A 19060-nucleotide genomic window follows, 5' to 3' on the forward strand; every position below is an offset into this window, starting at 1 on the left:
AGCTTTCTCCATTCTTTCCAGTTCCCTTCCAGGAAGCGCTGGCGTATCCCTGTGTCCCTTGGCAGTAGTGAGGCCATGCATCTCTGCTGTGAGCGAATGCCACTGAGAGTCCCTCTGGAGATAGCTAGAGACATGGAGCTAGCACACTAAAGGCGAGAGACTGATGCTGGGCAGTTGTGGAAAAACAAGTATCCATTCTGCTGAGGGGGCTGGCACTCTCTGATGCTGAAACAAAAGCAAACAATTATTTATTCAACATTTACACACACACACACACACACACACACACACCCCTACACTATCAATCCTATGCTTTTTGTAAAAAATCAAAGGGCAAATGAGCAATGCTAACATATGGATCTGTTGCTCTGATGGTTTTGACCGAATGTCTTCATGTCCTCATTTCAACCTCTCCAAGGTAGGCTGAGCAGTTTAGTCTGGTGCTAAATGATGTAGAGTAGAAGAGGCAGTGCACTGCTGATGTTTAAAATATGTGATCAACAAGGTCAATTTACTCGTACGGTATGCTTTTGACAGACACACAGACAGACTGAAATGCAGCTAGATAAACAGACTGACAGACTGTTTAGACAGGCAGACAGACAAACAGACATTCTCTCATTCTCATCTTTTTAGACAGATTGATACACAAAAAGACAGATAATATAGACAGGCAGAGAGGCTGTCTTTCTACGTAGTTAAACTGACAGACAGGTATCCATATAGATAGACAGACATACAGACTACCTAGACAGACAGACATACTCTGTGTAGGTAGATAAACAGACGGATTATGTTTTTTTTTTTCTAGAAATACAGATATATAGCCAACAGACAGACAAACATGAATGCTGATAGACAGACTGACAGACTCCTGAGAGATAGATACACAGATAAACAGTCATACACTCTATAAGTAGATAGGCAGACAGACTTTTAATGCCTTCACATGCTTTCGGAATTATCATAAATACAGAAATTGGACATGAATGGCCACTCAAGTCATATTTACAACTGGGAAAGATAATTTTGATACCAGAGGTTCTGAGTTGGGCGGGCCATAAACCTTAAACATGGAGGAAGAGAGAAACAGCTGTAGTACTGTAAAGTTTTATTCGTTTTTTCGTTCAGTCATGTATATTTATGTATATACTGTACATAACAATTTGATGCATTTTGTGTGTTTTAAACACAGGCAAAATAGCAATTATTTGACTGAAATTAATGTATCATCAGTCAGATAGATATCTAGATAGCGCAGTGAATGTGTATATGTGTACCATAACGTGAAGGCAGCACATCTACTGTATTTAGACAGATACAAGAAGAGACGGACAATATAGATAGACAGACTGTCTATGTAGGTAGATATACAGACAAGAATGCAGATAGATAGATACTGTAGATAGATAGATAGACAGACAAGTTTAAAGACAATATACACGTGTATTTCATACTGCATGTCTGTTTTGTGCATGAAAGGCCGTGTCACTTGTGTTGGTGTGTGAGTGTGCTGGGGCAGTGGTTCTCAGGGAGGCACAGGTTTGTGTGAGAGCGGGATTAGACAGCCAGCTGTTGAGCAGATGGAATGTGTGCTATGCGGAGATGGGAACGATTGGGAATCCTCTTTCTCGCTCTTCCTCCCACACACCCTCCCTTCCTCACTAACCTGTTAATAGTTGCATTTTCTGCAAAAAAAAATGTGTGATTTATTTTAATTTTAAAAAATTTGATCACTTGGCAATTTACTGTTTCCTGCGGTGCCTTAAAAATCAATATCTGTTTCAACATAATGCATTGCGTATTGCAAAGTGCTTGTGTAAAAACAGGAAACCCCAAATATAGTTGATTTCCAGGCAGTGTAGTCATCCTGACTGTGTTCTGTTAGTAGAGCCACAACCTCAGTTTGTTTTTCCTAATGATTGTCTGGTTGACTAAGCCATTGCTCGTCATTTTTGTATGGATTCACAGCACAACTCTGGTCCTGGAGACTGTATGTGTAACAACAGTCACTAATCAAGAATGTGCTGTTTCGTCTCGCTCCACCTGGGGGCAGAAGTGAGCACATGCTTCTGCACAAAGATGAATGAGTCCACAAAAGAACTCTTTATTTTCAGGGTGAAGTGCATGAAAAAAATTCCAGGAGGCTTTAATCTAAAAGCAAACAAACAAACCGGTCCCTCTAACAGAATTGGGGACTGTGAAACATGTTTATGTCTGACTGATCGGCCCTCCTGATAGCGGCTGCCTAGTTTCTCTATCTGCGACCTGTATTCAGGATGCTAGCTAGAGGATGTGAGCTGTTTTTAGGCCCTTGTAACAGTTCTACGGTTCTCTAGCGCTCACACACATTCACAAACACATACACAGACATGTGGGTGTAGTTACTGGCCTGACCGTTTGGCGTCTGCAGCTCTGTGGGTGTTCTTGGAGGCTTTTTTTCCGATAGTCTGCAAATTCAGTTTTGGATGTTTACCTAGCACCTCCTTATATACACACGCACGCTCTCATTCACATTGAGCTAAACACCCAAACACTCCACTCACACTGCAGCTCTAGACCACTGTCAAAATGTTTCCTGACATCCAAATAGAGGTTTCCATGTTGGTTTAAAGAGTGTTGTAGGGTCAAGTGTGAGCTTTCACATGACTTTTAGGTCATAACCTTTATAACCTCTGACCTTCAGGTTATTAACTATGTGAGCAGTCCAAGGGTGTTGCTAAGGTGTTCAGAGTGTTTTTTAGCATGTTGCTATGTGGTTGCTGGGGTATTATAGATGTTTGTTCGCTACAGTTCAAGGGTTGGCTGGTTAGCATTGTCTAGTTAGCCCCTGCTTGTTGATCCTGTTACTACACCATTAGGGCTGATACAAATTGTTGTTCTTTGACAGCTGAAACCTTTAAATGTATACAAACATATGATACTGTATATGTAAAACATACATCATATAAAATATATTTTTTTAATTAATTTGGTTACTGGTGTTATTTGTTTATTTTTGTGTTGTTTTTCTTTTGTTTGTTTTTTGGTTTTGTGTTGTTTTGTTTCTGGTAGTGTGTTTTGTTTTGCTTTGTTTTTGCAGGGCTTTGTTTCTGATTTGTTTTTGTTTTGTTTTTTTGCTTCATTTTTGCAGTGTTTTGTTTCTGATTTGTTTTTTTTGTTTTGTGTTTTTTGTGTTTTGTTTTTTGTGTGTGTTGAGAGCAGTAGTTGGTTTCTGAGGGTGTTTTTTGTTTTGTTTGTCATCTGGCAATTAACAAACCCAATTGCTGAGTGCAGTTGTTTAGAAAGGCAATAACACACCTCTCCTCATTTGGCTTTGGTCAAATATTTTCTTTTACCCTTTTCTATTTCACTTTCTTCTCTTTCTGTCATATATATTTACTTACTCTTAGTCCATTTTTCACATTCCTTATTCTCAAACCCCGCCCCCCTTTCCGCTCTCCCGTCTTTGACCTTAACCTATAATTGAAGGCAGAAACTCCTCTCCACCCCAGATATCCAGAGAGACACTAGAAAGAAGCAATTTATTCAGCGTCATGCAGAATAGAATTAGACAGCTCTACTTTTAAAATGAGAAATGTTTGTTTCTTTCTTCCTCTTCTATCATCTTCTCTTCCTCTTGTTTATTTTCATTTATATATTTTGAAGCAGCAGTTATTCAGAACGTGGCAGGAGGGCAGGACAGAGAGTGAGCAGCTCGCCTCGACTCTACGGTTCCCTATTGAGACTGCATGCATGAGAAATCAACGTTAAGCTTTGGAAAGTTGAGTGCTGAGCTTGGCAGCAGCACAACTGAAAGAGGTTCCCTCTGAGGCCAAGAGCGGAAGGAGAGGAGAGGATGGACACACAGGAAGTGAACCTAATGACTAGTTTGAGTGTGGAGGTGATGAACAGGTAGTCAATCCCCTGCGGAGATGACTTACAGACCCTATGAAAACTGCTTAATGAGCCCCTGTTCTTCCCTGTGTTGATGTATTTCCTTTTAAAATAGGAAGTTTTCATAGGACTTGTCAACATCCTCATCTTTTTTTTTTAATTAATTGAATTTAGTTATGTTCCAACCATGATTTGCTACTTGCTAGTTAGTTGCAAGTTGTATTGGGGACATTCTCATTCAGGAGACTTTTGTTTGAACAAAAAACCTGTAGTAAAGGATATGTTTGCTGTACTAATATATGGATGATCACAAAGCTAACACATATGGACCAAAAGCAACAAGACGCCATTCTCGCATAGACTGTGACTCTTAAAAGATGACTCCATCTTTCGTGCAAGAGGAAGGTGACCTCATATTCTTCCGCATCTGCACAACTACTCATCACTTCTCAGTAAAAACTCAATTTTTTACCCACACACATGCACACACACATATACATACAGCTTAAGTAAGGTTTCCATCTCTTGGGGAAGCTAGCGTTTCCTGTGCCTACCTCCCGGGGTCATGTCAAGGTGATTGTGTATGACATCACTGTTGCTGTTACTCATGAAGGCCCAGAGGCGCTGTGAACTCCCAGTGTTCTCTCTACTCTAGAAATAAATACACACATCAATCATGCTCATGTAGTGTATTTGGGTGGATGACAAATAATGTGTCTATGAACCGTTTTTTTTTTTTTTTTTTTTTTTTTTTTCAGCGTCAGTTTTTCAGTTTTTTTTTTTTTTTTTTCAGTTTCTTTTTCAGTTTGTTTGTGAGTGAGAATTATTTTATCACTGCTGTGACAACATTTGGCTCTTGGGTTATTTTTATTTAGAGCAAAAAATCAAAAACCAGTATAAAAACATCAGTTTGTCCTTCTCAATCTTAAATAAAATTGTTTAAAAAAATACAATATAGAAAATTTAAAACTGGCGTGATATATTTAGTTTATTTGTTTTATTTGTTCACCTGGATAGGAGGGCCTTTAAATATTGTCTTAGACAAATGAATATTGTCTCAAAGAAATGTATACAATATGTATTAATTTAAAAAATTGGTAGCTCATGCAAAAAGTCAACTCGGCAATGTCTGTGAAAATGTATGCATTTTTATTTTTTTTAAATCTTATCCAGTAATCACAAACAACTGCAAAGCTCATGGAAAACCCCTAATTCAAAAGTGTTGGGACCCTAAATTATAAAAGAATTTGTAAAAAATAATTTTAGATGAATTAGTGACACTCTGCAGGGCACCGTCGGTGTCAACTGCCCATTTCTACACATTTCTTTATGATTTAACTACTCATACTGACACTCACACTGAAACTTAGAAAGGGGAGGCAAATGTCAGTAGTTTATATGCTATATAATCCACTCTCACTTCAGTAAACCTTTTATCAAAAGAAGAGAATTTTATAGATCCCAAGGGGAGGCCACACACATGAACTCCTCCATATGCACTGATTTACAACACTAACATCCAGAGAGTGAAATCAAGCAAGAGTTTAGTTTAAGAGTCCACTCTTATGGAGGCTCATGTGGATCCTGTGTGTTTGGGTTCACTGTGGAAATTATAAATCAGGGGTTGGTGGGCAGTTGTGCTTGTGTGTGTGTGTGTGTGTGTGTGTGTGTATGAGTCTGTCGCTGATGATCTGGTAGCTTAAGTGATCTAATCCGGCCTTGGGAACATGAGGTAATTGAGCATTTTTTCCATGTGCGGATTTCAATATGGCATGGGAGTTGCATACAAGTTATATACATGATTCAGTATTGAGATGTAGAAGCACAAGCTCCCGACTGCTCATGTGTCCTCTGTGCCAGCACTCTTTCAGTGGGGTCTGCAGGCTCCTCTGCACTTCTGGAAAGTTTTCCAGTGCCTTTTGCAAACTTTTCTCCTCAAATCCATATTCTTTTCAAACACATTGCTGTTTTTTCATCAAATGTGTCATCAAATTTCGTCTTCAGAGAAGTCCATGGCCTAGAAAATGTACTAGTGGTTACGGGAATATTTCATCTTAAAATGAGAAAAAAGTTGTCATTTGGGTTTAGAACAACATGATGACATAATATTCTTTATTTTAGGGTGAACTGTCCCTTTAAGACTTTATCTCTTGTTCAGTTTTTAACTTAAAACTGACCCCTGCTGATTCATAATGGAATAACACCCTTTTGTTTTTCTGTTTTTCTTTCTCTTCTCCGCTTTCTCTTGCCTACAGATCATGATTCAGAAGCAAAGAGAGTTCAGGATGTTCTCTCGGGAATGGAAAAACCACAGGTGGGTCTGGAATATGAGTTAAAAACCTCACAAGTGAAAAACACTAATGGTTAATGTTATCAGATAAACATGATGTCCTTTACTGGCCAAAGGAAAGTACAAGCGCACATAAAAACAACACAACATGAATACTTCTTTAAATATGTCATAAGAAGGACATTTGGTAAAAGCCACAGTGATCTTTTCAGATTTGTTTACAATTCCAAACTGTTCCCTTTGCAGCCACATAGTGGCAGCATTTTGTTTTATTTTTATGGTCCACTGTCAAGCAGTGGTTGACTGGGTGAGCATTTCCATCAAAACAATGTTTTCTGACCGATATGTTTTGCTCCGTTCTTTTCCCATCTGTTCAATCAGCCTGCTGCTCTTTCTGTTGTTTAGTTCAGGAGTATCTGAGGACACGCTGTCACTTTAAGTGATCATCAATAAGAGAAACTAGCCCACATTCATCAATCATCTTTTCTGTTTTGTGTTTTATTTTGCATGCATTTGTTTGTGCGTGATATTTGAACAGCTCTGTCTCATTTGTATTAATCCCACATTATTATAATATTAGTGACGTTAAGGCAGTTTAGAAGAAAACCAGCGTGTTAACACTGCAAACAAATAGTCTAGACAGACAGATTATATTTTTATGTTTAATAATGACAAAAATTTAATTCAGGCATCTGTATCCTTTTCTGTCTGTCTGTGTCTGAAAAATACATGTATTGTCTATGTTATACATTTTAGCAAAACTTGACATTAAGTAGTAGGAGTACTTTCTACAATGCATTGTTTTGTAAAAATACTTTAAGAAATTAATACATTTATTCAGCAAGTAACCTTTAAATTGAACAAAATTTGCAGTAAAAAAAAAACCTTTTGCATTGTGACAAGAATTGAAGTAAATGTTGTTTTGTTTTTTACTTTCTATTAATTAAAGAATCTTGAAAAATGCATCCCAGTTTCCACATAAATATTAAGCAGCACAACTGTTTGCAACATTGATAATAGTCAGAGTAGTTTGTTCAGCAGCAAATCAGCATACTAGAATGATTTCTGGAGGCTGATGCTGATTTCTCTTTGCCATCATAGGAATAAATTACATTTGAAAATATATAAAGAGTTATTTTAAATTGAAACAATAGTTTTATTGTATTTTTGATCAAATAAATGCAGCTTTTTTGAGTATAAGATACATCTTTCATACATTTAAAAATCACACTGACCCAAAACTTTTGAATGTTAGTGTACTATATACATGCAAATAAATAAATTAAATAAAAATACCAGCAGTTCCAATAATGGAAGAAAATGTGGTGTAAAATGCAAGCGGACAGAAGGAAGGAACCATGATGCAGGAATCAGGGAGGGTGAAAACCATCTGTGGCTTAATGTCTCTCAAGATGAGGCATTCTGGAGGACTGTGTGGGACTATAAATAATGGACTTCAATTTGCCCTCATCTCTGCAAAAGCCTGTAATGGAGCTGCCTTTCTGGTTCAGTTTCTTCATGAACTTGAATTCAGCTGGTGTAGCTCTCTCAGCAAATCACAAAACAGAAATTATCTGAATACTACAGACTCGGGCCAGTTCCTTTGTATGTCTGATGTTCCCAACATCACAAGTTCTCTACCACTTCTATACCACAGTTCAGGATTGAGTTATGATCCAAAGAGATAAAGCAAGATGATATTTATGACACAGTTTTTTATTTTTGTACAGGACAGCAGGTGGCACTGTCACCAAACATGTTACCCTAAGGGCTTCTAAGGTCATACATGCTAAAGTTCATTTGGCATGTCAAAGCAATGGCAAGACATGGCATAACTTCCTCATGGTGTCCTCACCATAAACTTTATGGATGAGTCACAAGAAAATAAAAATACCAACAAGCAAAAAAATGGTATAGGTCGCTGAGCTTTTCAATTCGATGAAAGTGTTAAAGTGACTCTCTGAGGTCTTGAAGCTGGGTCTGATGGCAGCCGGTTTATTGAGAACATATTGCTGTAGTTTCAGAATTGCCAGTGGCAATGCTAGCTGTGCACATCTGAGAGGCAACAACCATAGCTTATCCACACACATACTTTCACCTGCAGGATAGATTGTGTTTGAGAGCTGTTTGGTTCTAGCATTAGATTGCTTCTGTCTGACTGAAGCTAGCGTGAGACGTCTGCAGCTCATTCGTGTCAGCGTTATACCCTCATACACTGTGTTACATTGAATTACCTGTTAACAGAGGAGTTATAGCCTCTCTGTCTCTTTCCATTTATACCTTCAGTTCTGTGTTTGACACACAAATAGTTGGCCTTGCAGAGGTATAAAGTTGTGTGGACCGTAGACCTTAAACTCAGATGTGAGTTAGCATTAGCCTTTATTGATCTATATTTCTTTGTAGGCTGCTACTTTTTATCTGCAGGTCTATAATCCTGGTAGGCTAAGCAAATGAATGGTTTTAGCTGTATGCTAACCTCATAATGAAATGACAATCCCACAAACTCTCTTCAAAATGACTTGCTCCTTCCAATTTTTGTCTTAAATTGGATTTGGCTGTTTTACTGGAGCTCTTTGCAGCAATATCTGAAAGCTCCTTTTGAGAAAATCACGTTCAAAAATTGAGTTTTGGACTGTTTTTAAAGGGGTCATATGACATTGCTAAAATTAACATTATTTGGTGTATTTGGTGTAATGCAATGCATTTATGTGGTTTAAGGTTCAAAAAACACATTATTTTCCACATACTGTACATTATTGTTGCTCCTCTATGCCCCGCCTTTCTGAAACGCACCGATTTTTGCAAACCTCATGTGTCCTCTTTTGAAAGGCCAAACAAAGTATTTTCACTTTCACAACGAAACACACAGCGTCTCCACGACATGGTGGCAGCAGCAACAATACTACAGCGAGAATAAAAGTTACACATTCTTTCTTTGCGTGAACATTTGGGTGGTGTTGTAACAGCTTGTAACACTCCAAAGAGAAAGGAGAACTTGAAATCGCATCATATGACTGCTTTAAAATGTCATTCACTTTTGTTGAATTCATAATCATGGTTTATAAAAGTGATTTGTTTGTCCTGCACATTTGTTGACTTGGAGTAGTTTTGTATAGTGGTGTGTTCCCTATTATGATCATATTAATTGAGATAAAAAATTGAATATTTGTACTTAAAAATATAATACAAAAAACTTTTACAATAAGTAATATTGTTTCAGATTCTTGATGCTGTTTGTTCTGTGTTTATCAACAGGTTTTTAACATCCAGGCCCGGACAGCGCGACTGACCTGGGCTCCACCAGCAGGCCTTCAGAACAGAGACCGGCACAGTAACGGACACCCCTTAACCTGCAGCTACGAGGTCACTCTCTCAGACAAGGGTCGTAATGGCCAGTACCGCCTCATCTATAGGTAAGATAGACCGGAGTCTAATCACAGAGGAGCTGTGTAGTCCACACAGGATCCTTGAGAATTCTTTATGTTCTCATAAATTAGCAGTGTTCACCACAAGGGAGCAAGTTAGACATGCATATATCATCCATTGACCAGAAAAAAAATCATTGGATGCAGCCTGTTCTCCCATCAGGACGTGTATGATTCAATATCCAGAGAGCAGACAGGAAAGATAATCAGACCCCTAACACCCTGTCATCACCGCTTTGAAGCATGAGTCTCAAAGCATGACTAAGAGCTCAAAGCTTCAGTCTTAAAATATGAGAGCAGTGGTGCTGGTGAAATCTCACTTTATTCTATTCTATTCTATTCTATTCTATTATATTATATTATATTATATTATATTATATTATATTATATTATATTATATTATATTAATCATATTATATTATATTATGTTATATTTAAGTTAACAGTTATGTTTACAAAAATAGCACAGCAAACCTCATAAAAAATTTAAATATCAACTCATCCAATCCTGTTACTCAGCTTTTTGACCCCCAAAAAAACTACAAAATAGCTTGGTCTTAGTCCCTCCAAAGAGTGTCTTTCAAAAAAAAGAAGATCTTACTGTCTTACTATAATATTTTATATGCATATGGTGCTAAAATACCCTTTTTAATACAGTTTCTAATTTGTTTTTGTGCATAAATCAGTTTTCTTCACTGCGCCACTGTGGATGTTTAATATGGTTTTAACTTGCATATTAAAATCATTTGCTGTTTCCATAGAGGCTTATGTAACAGAAATATTTCCAATTTAAATGGGACGCACTACTCGTGCTGCGTTTAAAATTGGTTTGTGCTTTGCCTTTCAATTTGGCCTCACGGTCGGGTAGCGCCGTCCCAGCCCGCTTCTGAGTGTTTTCCTTTTGTTGTTTTCCACATTCAAAAAGAAACTGACAGCGCATAATCTAAAAGAATGGGGCAATTTTGGAGTTGCACCAAAGCGACCTCAAAAATATAGTCACACTGCAATAAAAAATGGTCGCTGGAAACCCTAAAATCTATCAAGACAAAATCAATCACAGTTTTTCCCCTGAGCAGTTATGCTCAACAACATCTCAACTCTATTGCTGGCATCCATTAAGGTCAGTAACCATCATGTATATGTGTCCTTTCAGTGGAGAGGAGTTGGAATGCAATTTAAAAGATCTCAGACCAGCAACAGACTACCACGTAAGGTAAGTGGAGCTCTCAACTTTATTTCTTGCAATCTGCCATGAGGTTCGAGTAGCTCAAACTGTTCCTGTGATTAGAGCCCATTGTCACACAAATTCATGTTATTTCGGGTGATCAGTGTTGTCATTACATTGATCCAATTATCTGCAGTCTTCTTTTTTATATAATCAAAGTTAACGTTAATGGAATATAAGTCATCATTTTTAACTTCCATTTATCTTTAATGACCTCAGCTATACCTAAATGTCTCTCTAATGGTCTGCCTGTAACCTGTGATTAATTGAGCCGAAAGTGCCGTGTATCACAGCGCTGGAAAGGTCAAGATTAAATATGATGCATGTACTGTTCCTCAAAGAACCTTTCAAGCCCACATTTGATGCAATCTGTGCCACCGCGAATAGGCGCTGTCATTGGAAGCTATTCTGTCATTGGGAGCTCTTGTTAGTGAAGAATCCAGTGTTGGATGTCAGTTTGCCTGGATCCTCATTAAAACGCATCGAAATTGTCGGCTTGGTTTTCAGTCGACCTTTGACCCCTGGCAGCAGTGGAACTTGGAACTGAATATATGTTCTGATTAAGGGATGTTGGGAGACTCTTCATCTCTACAGTTAGATATGACCCTGAACACCCTGTTTGTCCCTAAGAGTTATTCTTTTTTGCTCTTTATAAATCTCAGCGACCTGTTAGGAAATGTCATGTGTGTCTAGATTAATTTTTTCCCACCTTTTCCAGCACTGGAATAAGCAATGAGTGTAGTGCTGCACTTTTAAGATTTGTTTTTTGTTAGCTCATCTTTTTTTAAAAGCAATTTCCTGACGTTGTAAAAGCAATGTGCACTCAATCAGAAAATGCATTGAACTTCTGATTGTAGTGCATTAAAGTATTGAACAAGGCCCAGCTGTGCTTTTCTTCCTGTAACTTAAATGCCGCTAGAAGTGCCAAGGTCATGAGTTCGATTAGTGATCAAAAGCACCTTGAATGCACTATAAGTTTCTCCCTTAAGCGATCTTCTGTGGAACACGCAAAAGTGTTTTTTCCTGCTATAAATGCAGTATATGTGACTTTGAATGAACTATGGCACTAAATTTATGTGTTTGTCCTTCAAAGAGTGAACGCAGTGTGCAATTCTGTGAAGGGTTCATGTTCCGAGGTGGGGGCTTTCACCACCCACAGCAGTACCCCAGACTGCCCGCTGCCCCCTAAACTGTCCCACCGCACAAAGAGCACGCTCACCCTGCAGTGGAAGGTGAGAGCACTATCACGCACTAGTATGGAAGTTAAAGCCATAGCCAGAAAGTTTCCCATGCATCAGATATCAGATATCAATTCTTCATTCAAAGTACATTTTAGCTTAAAGTTTGTGAAGTTTTATTGCAGATTAAGAACTTTTTGCAATTCTTATGAGCCTGGTAGATTTGAAGGAGATGTTCCATTCTTCTTACTAAAGTATTAAAGAGATCAAGTAAGAGAGTTCACCCAAAAAATGAAAATTGTCATCATTTACTGACCTTCACGTTTTTCTTCAACCCTATGTAAATGTATTCTTCTGTGGAACATAAAAGAGGGAGAAGAAAAAGATCATGCTACCCTTTTCTGTACAGTGACCGTTAATGATGACCAGGGGCCACAAAAAAATGCAGAAAGCCCCTTATAATTGTCTACATGACACTAAATTTTATCTTCTTATGCTCAGCAAGGCCGCACTTATTTGATGAAAAATACAGTACTGTGAAATACTATTACAACTGTAACTGTTATAACTTCTTTGTATTTTAATACGTTTTAAAATGGAAAGTATTCTTGTGTTGGCAATGCTAAATTTTCAGCATCATTACTTTAGTCTTCAGTCTTCAGTGTCACATTATACTTCAGAAATCAGAAATTTGGTGGTCAGGAAACATTTCTTCTTCTTAATGTTGAATTAGAAAACAAGAAGATCAATGTGGATGTTAGTATATAGTATATAGCACACAAGACGTATGGACATGTCAATGTATTTTTTTTTAATAGTTTGACAGCTCCTGTTATTTAACTCATTTTATCAGGAAATAATTTTTCTTCCAAGTTTTCCTTCTTTTTGTGCTGTTCTAATTTGTTTCTTTTTATGTCTGTCCTCTCAGGCACCAGTCGATAATGGATCAAAAATCACCAGTTACCTTTTAGAGTGGGATGAGGTATTGCTTTTTTTATTTTATTTTTTATTTTTTGGTTAACAAGAAAGACTTTATAAAGTTTTTCATTATTATTATTATTAGATTTCTTTTCACATTTTTAGCAAAAGGGCCTTCTGGATGAACTGCATTTCAACATTTTGAACACTAATGATGTCTTTTTGACTTCAGTCCTCTTCACATTCACTCCTTTTAAAGATTCATATCTGAGTGATGTCTCTGCATCCTTCACAGACCACAGCACACTGTTGCCACTCATACATTTCTCACTCCAGCTATCATTACAGAAGCTGAATGGCTTCAGTGATTTTATGCAGTGTAGTAACTGAAATGTATGTGTTAATCATCTACTTCATCTGTTAGGGCAAAAAGAACAACATTTTCAGAGAATGTTACTTCGGAAACCAAAGGCACTACAAACTCACTCATCTGTGTCCAGCCATGGCCTACACGTTTCGAGTGGCGGCACGCAACGACATAGGAATGAGGTATCACTGCAGAATTATATGCATAAACCTTTTCTAGGCTTACACAAAGAATTTTAATGCATTGAAACACAATAACATTAATTTTACATACTTTTTAGAATGGGTTGTGTGCAAATTGGGATAAAGGCAAATTGTTGGACCAACTTTGTTGGGAGGTAATATGAGGATAATAAGGCTCTTTCTATGGGTTGCTGTACAGGATGCATATTATTAAATCCAGTGTGTGACAGAACAATACCACTATCCCTCTGTAATCTCATCGTATCACCATCCCTCAAGTCTTAATGGAGGAGGAAAGCCATAAAGTCACCTTGATTCAGGAGAACAGACGGCCATTGAAGTGCTCAGTCTTTCTCTTTCGCTCTCGCTCTCTTCTACTTTTCCATTTCACCACCTATATATTTTTTTAACACATCAACAAAATATTAATGCCAGAATAATATATATTGATATAATTTAATATTATTATTTATTATTTTATAGAATTTTATTAAAAAAAGAAAAAAAAAGAAACAACTTGATTAGTAGGGAAAGCCAATTGACCCTCATACCAATCTACAGAATAACTAGAGAATACATCTATATGTTTGGTCTAGTGGGCAGAAATGAAGTTGTTGAGGGAAGATGGTCATCACTCTGAATGCAGCGCCGTCCCTCGTCTCCTCCATCTCCTGACATTAATACCAGAGACACATTCAGAGAGTGAAGCAATACGCTGAAATATGAGACTCCACCTCCAGCAAACCACCTTTTGCCCAGTCTGAAGAGGACATTTTTTATTACTTCCTTAACTGAGAGAAGCTAATTTAATATCTCCTGTTCCCCAGTGGCAGTTATAGACACTCTCCTACACACAGTAAATACTGAGGGCTCTAGTAAACTTGTCACAACCAGTTAATTGGAAGAAACTAGATTTAAAGCCAATTTCAAGAGGAGAGGAAAACTATTCAAATTCCTTAAATTGGCCTGGAAGTTATTCATATTGGAGCGGTGTTTAAAAATTATCTCAATTGAAGCGTCTGACCTGAGAGGGATGCAAATGAACACAGTTCTTCTGCAAAGTTTATGCAAAACACATTTATATGTTCTTTCTGATGGATAACTGAAAAACTAAAAACTCTATTCCTGGCTGTTTAATGGCTTCTTGTGTGTATATGTGTTTTTGTTTGTATGCATATATTCATGTAATTCTGAATGGTTTCTCTCTTTTTTTTGTTTGTCAGTGGCTTTAGTCCTGAGGTGGTCTTCTTCACGACTGGAAGTCTGCCCCACCTGCCCCATGCTCCTCGGCTGGTGCGTGCCGGCATCACATGGATCACGCTGGAGTGGAGCCGCCCAGATGGCTGCACCGCAGAGGAACCCGTTACATACACGCTGGAGATCCAGGAGGAGAACATTGTATGTCATTTAGATGACAGTGTCATCAGTTATAACATGAAAACAACTACTACAGTTCATTATACTTGAATCCAATAGCATTTGGAATTTAAAAACTGGTCATTAATTAGGATGGAGATCATTTTTTAAAGAAATACTTGAATCAAATAATTTTCATAACATTTGACTCAAATTAGTGTTTGAACATCTGCACTGTTCCACCAAGACAACAAATAGACAGATGTTTTTCTTTTGCATTCATATTGTACTTGATGTATTATGCAATGCTCATGAGAATTACTGTACACCAGTGTAATAAAAAAAACATACAAATGTCACTGAAAAATAGTCATAGTTTAGTTTAATATATAGTTGCTGTAGAACCAGTTATTGATGGGTTACTCTCTTAAAAAAGCTAAAAGAATAAAAAAAAAATTAAAAAAAAATCATGACATGGGACCTTAATAAGAATGATAGATTCCTTACGATTCCCAGTGCAACTTTCTGTGATGTTAAGGTCACTAAGATGCAGTTTTATGGTCTTTTTCTGCAGGGAACAGAGTTTCACCCAAAGTACACTGGAGAAAACTTAACATGTACTGTAGAGGGCCTGAAAAGAAGCACACAGTATAAATTCAGGGTGAGTAAATACATTTTTTCATCTTATAGCTTAGAATATCACAAATATCACATTATTGTGCACTCCTAGCTATAATCATAATGCATATCATTTAAAGATTCCTTTAGTTGTCCTGAGGGGCAAATCTAGATTACAACATCATTTGGAACTTTGGAGAGTAACACAAATGTGCAGAGCATGCTGGGAAATGTTGGCTACTTCACTACTTAGGACAAACCAAGAACAAAAAGTTACAAACAGGCCTATAGATGGTTTCATCGGGCACATGCGCCTGGTCTGAAGTTAACTTCCAGTCTGTGTTTGTTTATCAGTCTGGCTAGCGCCGGCTCAGTAGACTGATGTTGGGCTCAGGTGGAAGTGCTGTGTGATGTGTTTCCCATACATTTATTTATTCGTGGCGCCTGCTTTAAAGCACCTCCTGCTGGCAGAGAATGAATTTGCATTTTCAATAAGTCAACAAACATATTACGCAGCAAACATATTTTGCTTTTTATCAAAAACAATCTACTCTAGAGAGACTATTCAGCTGTTGTTATCGATTCTATTTGTAAGTCTACCGGAAGTTAAGTTAAGGCCACAAAAGCACACATGCGCAGTAACATTTGTTTATGTTGTTGCCGTTGAAACCGTCTTTAGTGAGATCACTTTGTATCCAAAATGTGGACATACACAAAACATCAAATTTTGAGACCTTAGGGTTGACAGACAGACCTGGTTTGGAAACAGAATATAGAAAATAAGTTAACACTACTATAATGTTCATAGTTAACATTAGTTAATTACAATAGTTAACATGAAGTAAGGATGAACAATACTTTTACAGCATTTATTAATCTTTGTTAATGTTAATTTCAGCATTTACTAATTCATTATTCAAACCACAAGTTGTGTTTGTTAACATTAGTTAATGCACTGTGAACTAACTTGAGCAAACAATGAACTTTATTATTTACTAACATTAACAAAGGTTAATAAATAGTGTAATAAATCTATTGTTCATTGTTTGTTCATGTTAATTAATACATTAACTAACGTTAACAAGCGACACCTTATTATTGTAAAGTGTTACCGAAAATAAATGACAAAATACTTAAAAATGATCCCGCGGGAGGTATGTTAACTCATTATGTTTACTGCTTGTTGGTTTGGTATGATCTGTGAGGTGGTACAGTAGATGGATTGACACAAAAAGAAGCCACAAAAACACATTAAAGAGATCTTAAAGGGATAGTTCACCCAAAAATGTTAATTCTGTCATTAGTTACTCACCCTCATGTCGTTTCAAACCTGTAAGGCCTTCGTTCATCTTCAGAACACAAATTAAGATATTTTTGAGGAAATCTGAGAGCTTTCTGACCCTGCATAGACAGCAACGCAACTGAAATGTTCCCAGGCCCAGAGACATACAGTAGTAAGGACATCGTTAAAACAGCCCATCTGATATCAGTGGTTCAACCGAGCGTCATGGTATTCTCGTGAAAGAAGAATTGTTGAATGAAGTCATTATTGTTGTTTTCTTTGTGCAAAAAAAAAGTATTCTCATAGCTTCACAAAATTACAGTTGAACCACTGTTGTCACATGGGCTATTTTAACGATGTACTTACTACCTTTCTATGCTACGAGTCAGAAAGCTCTTAGATTTCTTAAAAAAAATCTAAATTTGTGTTCCGAAGATGAACAGAGGTCTTCGGGTTTAGAACGACATGAGGAAGAGTAATTAATGACAGAATGCTCATTTTTGAATGAGCTATCCCTTTAAAACTCACATTTGACACATATGCAAATGTGCTGTTATTGACATACTCAAAAATACCAAAGAGGTGCATTCGTCTGTTTTGAAGAGAATATATTTCTGTAAAGTGCTGGTCAGATATTAATTGCCAAGTCGTAGTGACCTAATGTTTTGGTCAAGCTTAGTGAGCTAATTATTAGCCAGAAGTGTGCAGCGTTTAACACCTGCTTTTCAAAGGCACACAGTGTTTTGTTTACCTGTGTGGATGAGTAACTGTGTGCAGGAAGCGTGTTTGTGTTACAGGGACATCTGACAAATTAAGCCTAGAGTCATACATTGTTAATTACAGTGGCAACAAACTGCTTTAACCTCTCTCTGTGCTCCACTGAATCATGCTACAGTTGTTTTTTTATTATCATCACTGATATTTTCTTCTGTCACATTCATATAGTGAACTCTCCTATCCAATTATGAGTGAACCGCAGCCCACGTCAAGTGCTGCTGTAATGCAGTGAGTGGGTCTAGCTTAAGTGCTTTCATAATTAACAGTGATTCCTCCGAATGGTGCATACACCTCTTGGTTTTTTTTTGTGCATATTTTATGGTATTTTATGCCAGGTGCAAATAATAGGAGTGTGTAAAAGTGTTATGTCATTACCGCTGCATTTGTGGCGGATTGTTTGCGTACAGATGTTCTTTATTAGGCTGTGTGTAATGGTTCTTTTTTTTTTTCTTTTTTTTTTCATTTTATATGCATGAAGATGAGTTCAAGCTGTCAGATTTATGTATCATAGATGTCTCTTATTTCCCACTTTTTGACATTTGTGAATCTTATAGCTTTTTAATTATTTACTTAGCTACCTAAAGGTAAATTGTGTAATTTTTTGTTTCAGCATAAAAATTAGGGATGGACAGAAATACCCAAGCACTTGATCATGAAAACACAATTATTATATTACTAGTTATTTTATTTTATTAAAATAAAATATTAATTCCAAAACATTTCAAATCAATCAAAATAGTGACCTGAATGAAATTTGCTTAATCTAGGAGTTGTTTTAAGTGTTTTTCAACACGTGTGGTCACCATATGAATTAATGATATCTCAAAACATGAAATTCAACAAGAGCAAAAAGAGCTGGTGGGGCTCTCTCTTACGAAGTTCACCTGGTGGACAAAAGAGGCAAAAAATCATTGATGCACAGAATCAAGCCTGTTTTAGGTTTAAACATTCTTGTTTTTGTCTTGCAGCTCATAGCCTCGAACCTGGAGGGCAGGAGCAGTCCCAGTGAGGTGCTGGTGTGTAAAACCAGTCCAGACAAACCTGGACCCCCTTCCAGACCCTGCATCAAGGGCCCTATCAGACCCTACAGCTTCAGTGTCAAATGGGGTATGGCTTTTTGTGCAGCTGAAATGTTCAGCTTGAGTTGTTGCATTTGCTGAATTGGTTTCTGGCTGTGAGGGGAAATTGGAAATCTCGTTTATGTTTGGGAGCAAATGCAATCCATTTTGCATTTGAGCTCGACCTTTAGAATCTTGGAAATTGAGAAGAAATATCTGTGAATCTAATATTAATATTGTAATGTTCGTATTTACAAACCTACATAAAATGTAATGCCCTTTAGTGCTGGTCGCTATCTGACTCATGTGTGCGTCACAGTACATCTCATCTTGAGGTCGTCTTTTGTGATGCACTGCTTGGCTTCTGCCACTTTCCAATTCAGTTCCTTGTTTGCAAAAGCAAGTAGGATGAGGTCTGCGAGTTGTATTGTGTTCTCAGTGTGATAATTCCCTCTTTATTTCCCCATAGTAATGAACCAAACAGTTGATTTCTGACAGCTACAATAAA

At 37.3% G+C, this 19060-nt stretch overlaps 1 protein-coding gene across 1 annotated transcript in view; it reads left to right on the forward strand.

Annotated features, from left to right (window-relative positions):
- Window positions 1–19060, forward strand: part of LOC109105100 (fibronectin type III domain-containing protein 3B-like) — a 127581-nt gene that overhangs the window by 86713 nt on the left and 21808 nt on the right. Inside the window, exons 7-15 of the mRNA XM_042718267.1 lie at window positions 6132–6190; window positions 9422–9579; window positions 10745–10804; window positions 11910–12048; window positions 12923–12976; window positions 13337–13461; window positions 14685–14859; window positions 15392–15478; window positions 18463–18601. Of these exons, the coding sequence (XP_042574201.1) occupies window positions 6132–6190; window positions 9422–9579; window positions 10745–10804; window positions 11910–12048; window positions 12923–12976; window positions 13337–13461; window positions 14685–14859; window positions 15392–15478; window positions 18463–18601 (996 nt within the window). The remainder of the gene's footprint in view (window positions 1–6131; window positions 6191–9421; window positions 9580–10744; window positions 10805–11909; window positions 12049–12922; window positions 12977–13336; window positions 13462–14684; window positions 14860–15391; window positions 15479–18462; window positions 18602–19060) is intronic.

The sequence above is a fragment of the Cyprinus carpio genome, chromosome B2, assembly GCF_018340385.1.
Source record: "Cyprinus carpio isolate SPL01 chromosome B2, ASM1834038v1, whole genome shotgun sequence".
Lineage (NCBI taxonomy): Eukaryota > Metazoa > Chordata > Actinopteri > Cypriniformes > Cyprinidae > Cyprinus > Cyprinus carpio.